Genomic DNA, 6,062 nt, shown 5'->3' on the forward strand with positions numbered 1-6,062 from the left:
ATCATCTTACCTGCCATAGATAGTGACTGGGATGAAAGGTCAAGATCAGAATAAACAGGGAAATGCACCTCTTTCCAAAAATTGCTGGTGATGGCCTATTCTATCACATCAGTGACTTTCTGCCAGTGTGGCAAGGAAAGAAAACTTTTGTTGGTTGTAGATTATTAGAATTTAGAAATTATGGAATTTTGTTTTATTTATTTTTTTTCAAGTTGAAAAACATAAATCTTTATTGTCTAGAAATATATATAAAAAAATTCCCCACAAAGATGCTATTCTCTCATTTCCCCATCTTCTTCTTCTTCTTCCACTCCTCTGATATAAAGGACATTATTGAACCTTATTAAAACTTCACCCAGATGTCCAGACAATGTTCCATCTGTGTATTCTTCTGTATTTGCAAGCTCCATGTTCATATAGCCATCTACAGAGACCAGATAGCCCTTGTATTCCATTCCCCACTTAAGTTTCACCATTACTGGCTTTCCTGTTAATCCATTGAGGAAAGGTTTGGGATTGAGAGGTAAACTCATCGCGTCTGCTGGCAAATGCTGCAAACTACCGGCCGCCGCACACCCAGCTGTGGTCCGTGCCTCGCAAACGCAGTGCCTAGTGCTGGGCCCGAGCCGCGGAGCCGCAGGAGAAATGTATGGAATTTTGTTTTATGTCTTGATCTTCTCTTTTGTATAGGAGTATGTATGTTGCACCCCACCATAACTGAATAGATATTACCTGGTACTTTTACACCCAGCAGTGGGGTTTGTATCCCACCTAGTAGTTATAGCTTTGTGAGCCAATGGCCTCCACCTACTTCTCCTTTTCTTTAACTTTAACTTCAACTTTTCTTCTTTTGCTCTTCTTCAACTCTTCAACTTCAACTTGTGTCGAAAGGAATGAGGGGAGAGTTCCAAGCAGACTTCCTTCTTGTAGAAAACACTCCGGTATGACAAATTAATAAAGTTGTAAAGGGCATGGAAGTTATTTTGCTTAACCCCTTATCTGACAGAGTTAATACCTGAATCCAGAAAAAAAAAAAAAAGAGGTGCTGATATTTGGTGACAAGCGAGGGTTAGAAACCAGAAATAAGAAGAAAAAGAAAATGGGCCTCCCTAGTAGTGCAGGGGTTAAAAAACAGCCTATGAAGCTATCTGCAGCCACTGTAGCACAAGTTCGATCCCCAGCCACCCAGGGAGAGTTACCCGCATGGCACAGCAGACCTCTCCTGTGCTCTCCTCACCTGCTGCTCTCCTCAGCAGTATATTTTAGTCAGTCTGCCTATTCTGTTCCCCACTCTGTCTCTGGTGAATCCTCTGACCCCCCACACCTCTGGCCTGTACCTCAGTTCTTATATGCATAAATAAATAAATCTTTAAAAAAGAAAAGGAAAATATCTGAAAATTACAAATGTGTTAGGGGACTTCATCAAGAGATGGTGATGTCAGGTTTTTAAGGATAAGTTATTATACACATCTTAGACAGGATGAGGGAAGTCATCTCTCTCATGACACATAATTCTCGTTATACTATTATCATAAAAGAGTTTTCCTGAAAGGGACAGAGAGACTAATATTTTTAAAAGGAAGAGAACAATATGATGATCTCTCTGAAAAGCTGGAGAGCTGTTGACAACACAGGGGGTTTTCCTACTGGTGTTTTGTGGTTTTTCTTTGAAAAATAGGCATGACCACAGTTTTGGGGAGAAGATGAAAAGAATAGTGTAATTTCTGTTGCTATTTGATCATCTTTGGCAAGTATCTAACCCTTTCAATTATCCAGAAGACCAAAGGCAAATTACAGACCTGGTGTGCATATTAGAATTCATCATTCCTGCTCACTATTAGCATTTCATCTATCTTTTGGATACTTAACATTTTACTACATTTTTGTCTTTTCTATCCTGCTGATGATAGTAAGTTCTATAGCAGCCAAAGTCTATATTTAGTCACCTTATAGCTTTTAAATCTCCCAGACTTAGAGATTTAAACAGTCAGTCAGTAAATATTTTTGTTGTTATTGTTGTATCTGAACCCAGTGCTTGTCTTACTTTTATTATTACGTAATGATGGTATTTGGAAGAGACTTAAGAATCTGGTGTAATTCCTTATTTTGCAATAGGGACTAAGGCTAGAAAGGTGCCCATATAAATTTATATAATTTCATAGCTGCAAATTATCAACAGAACTTAGATATACCAGCTTTGCTTATTGTCTAGTCCAGAAATTACCTTTTTAGTAAACAGTTTGGTTATAAAAGTTCATATATACAGTTATGATTAGCAGCCATATTATCTGAAATTCAATGCCTTGGTAATCTTTCTGTTAATTTATCAGATTATTAATTAGGATACTTATTTATGGACCAATATTTCCTGAGACTTATTATGTGCTAAGTACATGTCTACATAGAATAGTGAAGAAAACCAACAAAATTTCCTGATGGAGTTTATCATTTTATCATCTATGATGGGTGGAAGAGAGACTATCAAATGAATATAATATTTTATGTCAGATAGTGAAAACTACCAGGCATAAAAAAAATTAGCAAGAAAGATGGGTAAGGAGTGCTAGGAGACATTGAGAGGTTAATTTAGATTTTTAATGAGGTTGGTCATTGGAAGTCTCACACAAGAGGTGACATTTGGACAAGAATATGAATTAGTTATAGGATTGAGCAATGAGCAAGTACATCTAGGAGGATGGCTTTCCAGGTGGAGGGGCAAAGCAAGTGCAAACACTTTGAGGGGGCCAAGGTTTGGGGTTGCTGAGCATTCTAGAAGGTAAGGAGGCCTGTGAAGTCAGGAGAATGTTGGGGATGAGCTTTGGTGAGGCCTCATGTCCGTTTCTCTTGATCAGTGACGTCTAGATCAGGGGCCAGTTTCACACATCTGGATGCCCCTGGGACAAGTCAGACCACACTGTCCCTGGTGTGGAGTACTTCCCACCTGAAGGAGCACCTTTAGACTCCTAACCTCTGGCCTGCTTGGTTAAACCATGAGTGCTCCTGAACTCTGAGCTAGGGCTAGAAGTTGACCTGCTGTCATTGTATCAGGGCTGCCTTTGTTGACCAGAAATTTGGGACCTTAGAGGTTATCTGCCCTTTGAAAATGTCAACAATGCTTCTCACATTGCTGGTGGGGAGAGATGGGAACACAAAAAAAAAGCTTGCAAGAGATGAAATTCTCTCTACCCAGTTTCCAAAGGAGCTCAGGTTTTTTTTTTTTTTTATTTTTCCTCTATAAGGTTCCTCACATGCCACTCCCTGCCCCCACCCCCAGCCCAAGTAAACTTTGGGGATTTATTGTGTTGCTAAATCACTGCATTATCCTGCTGTCTTCTAGAAAAAAACTAACCCCATTGCTGCTGTCAGCAGAAGTCAGCTCTTCGGCTGGAACCAACCACTGAGAACAAACTTAGAGGTGGGGCAAGGCAGGAAAGCCTTAAGAAGCAGGTTCAGCTGTTCAGGGCAGGGTGGGAGCAAATAACTCTCCTACCATCCAGTGCTGGAAAGGCTGTACTGAAAGAGACCCAGAGAAATTACCTGTTTCTATTATTGCTAATCATGATAGCTTTCATCAATACATTACACTATATTCAGCATTTCCCTTACCTCATTCAGTCTCCTCTGCAAACTTACATGGTCTTGCTATCAACATGATAAAAGGTTATAATGACAAAATGATTGTATTATCAAAAGGATACAATGCTGTAAGATCCATAGGACAATCCATAGGACAATTTCTCTCCATTAGAATAAGAAATGGAAGGTCAGCACCATCAGGTGACTGAGGCAAGGTCACCAGCTTCAGTAATAGTGAAGTGGAGCCCCGCACCCAGGCTTCCTGCTCTAGCCGGCTGGCTGCTGCAGTCACTTCTTCCCACCGTAAGATCCCCGTGACTAACCTGCAATGGACTGGTTTTGGACACAAAAGCAACCTTCTCTTCTTTGACCCCAGACTACCCCCTTTTCTTATCTCTCCCAGGTGCTTGGGGTCCCTCCCTCTTCCGCTTGTTGATTTCTAAAAATGCAAAAACCCTGAAGAGCCCTGCAGCATTGCCCACGTGACTCTGAGAAGACTCGTTGGCATCTGCACTGGCCTTCTCTGCAAAAACTTTCCAGTCTCATCGAAATAAAGGGGCACAAATTCAGAATATGACAACTGAGAGAACACAATGGCAGCATTCTGATGGGTACAAATGGGTTTTTCCATTCTTGCCCACACTGATAGGATGGCAAATGACATCGAGCTTAACACCACAGGTGGACCATGAATAATGCTCCCTCATGTCTGCAGAGAACATACAGAACACCACTTCACCACAGCTTTCTGCAGTCCTGAAGATAGTAGCTTCCCCATTTTACCGGTGTGCTGTGCCCAGGTGGCATTTAGATGGCACTAAGAAGGTGGTTGCTTCACCATTTTCTAACCCACCATGTGTAAGAAGATCATCATAATAAGTAGTTGAGGGGTTCAGTAATGAAATAGATCCTCTCTAGGTACCTGCAGATTGAGGGAAATATGCGCAAGTACAGGCAAGCAAGGATGGAAGCTGAAGGGACACCCTCTCCTCCCACCCAAAGAATAAAGCTTAGACCTGGAAAGTGGAATTTGATTCTTTCTGGACAGAACCAGTGGATAATGAGAGCAAAGAATGGAGAAGATGCTAGCTTGTATTCAGAGCAGCAAATGAACAATGCATTGAATATAACTTGTAACTTATTAACTCAAAGGCTGAAGAAATATGCCTCTATTTTCTTTCAATTAAATCAACCTAAATCTAATGTTGATTTCCTATCCCAAGTAGTGCATTTAATATTAGCCCTTACCTTCTCTGTCAGGCTGAGTCAATGACCTGCCTGGGTTTTATGGGCCACCGTTATAGATTATGTCCATGCCTGGGGCAGGAGAATTTATTGCTACGGAGAAATGTTCTTTGCCTGGGGTTCAGCTCCCCAGGCAAGCCATGCAGTCATCACTGCCCAGAATCTTGTAGCTATGTCTACTCTGCTTCTCCTCAGTAGTCTCCTCATATATTTTTAATTCCATGGGACCTAGCCCCCCTCCCATCGAGATATTATGAGACCCCTTTTGTAGTTTCTTAATGATTTTATTCCTTCCCCAGAGCTACAATCTTCAGATAGCTTCTGTTATCCTAGCCAGAAAAATCCCTGAGTCAAAGAAATACTACCTTAAATGACCTACTTCAAATAGCAAAGGAAAAGGAGAAGAACAGATGTAAGCTAATATTTTAATAAGCAGCTGCCACACATTCAAGAGTACCAGGGGCATGAAGTGGGTGGAGGAGAATTGTGGATGCCTGCCCTGGAATCTTGTGGGGGTGGGGGACAAGGAGTAGAAAGAGCATCCTCCTCAGATGACATGGAAGTCTGACTAAGATAGGAGGGCCTGAACCCCAACTTTGCTCTGAACCCCAGCTTTCAGACCCCTTTCATCACATATAAACTTGCCTCTACCTTTCCCTCTTCCTTGTTTAAAACAAGCTGATCATGCCCCATTCAAAGCTGTTCAACCTCCAGGGTGGATTTGTCACCTCCTGGGTCTCACGGGATGCTGCCTCTGCACTAACCCCTAAGTCTCTGGTATTTTTATTCTCTCTCTCCACTGACTTAGCTTATCAATATGCTCGTCTATCTTATTTAAAAACAAAATCAGCACATGAAACATCCTTCTCTCTACCTCTCATTTCCTTCTAGCTCCTTCCTTAAAACTTTCCTTTCTTTATAGAATCCTTGATTGTATCAGACTTTTGCCTCCACGACTGAGGGGTGCCTAAGAAACAGCCTGCGCAGCTTCAGTCTTGGAAACAGATGGGCTCTGCCACTTACGGTATATTCTAGAAAAATATACTGTGAGCCTTTCTAAGTCTCAGTTTTTAACTTGTAAAATGATAACAGTGAAGCCAACCTTGAAGTGCGATGGTCAGAATTCAATGAAATGTAAGTAAGTAAGCAAAGTTCTGATGTGAAATAGGCAGTGCTATTATTATTCATACATATTGTACCCTTGGCTTGGAATTCTACTTTCTCCCTCTCACATCTCTCTA

At 41.3% G+C, this 6,062-nt stretch overlaps 1 protein-coding gene across 1 annotated transcript; it reads right to left on the reverse strand.

Moving 5' to 3' along the window:
- Positions 1-256: 256 nt before the first annotated feature.
- On the reverse strand, positions 257-533 carry LOC311169623 (small nuclear ribonucleoprotein F-like; the record flags this gene model as incomplete). The annotated part of the gene is made up of 1 exon (XM_084231721.1): positions 257-533. The coding sequence occupies one exon, from the start codon at positions 531-533 to the stop codon at positions 273-275; it is 261 nt and encodes an 86-aa protein (XP_084087847.1). The 3' UTR covers positions 257-272.
- Between the last annotated feature and the right edge of the window lie 5,529 nt (positions 534-6,062).

This window comes from Talpa europaea (genome assembly GCF_964194135.1).
Source record: "Talpa europaea genome assembly, chromosome: 4".
Lineage (NCBI taxonomy): Eukaryota > Metazoa > Chordata > Mammalia > Eulipotyphla > Talpidae > Talpa > Talpa europaea.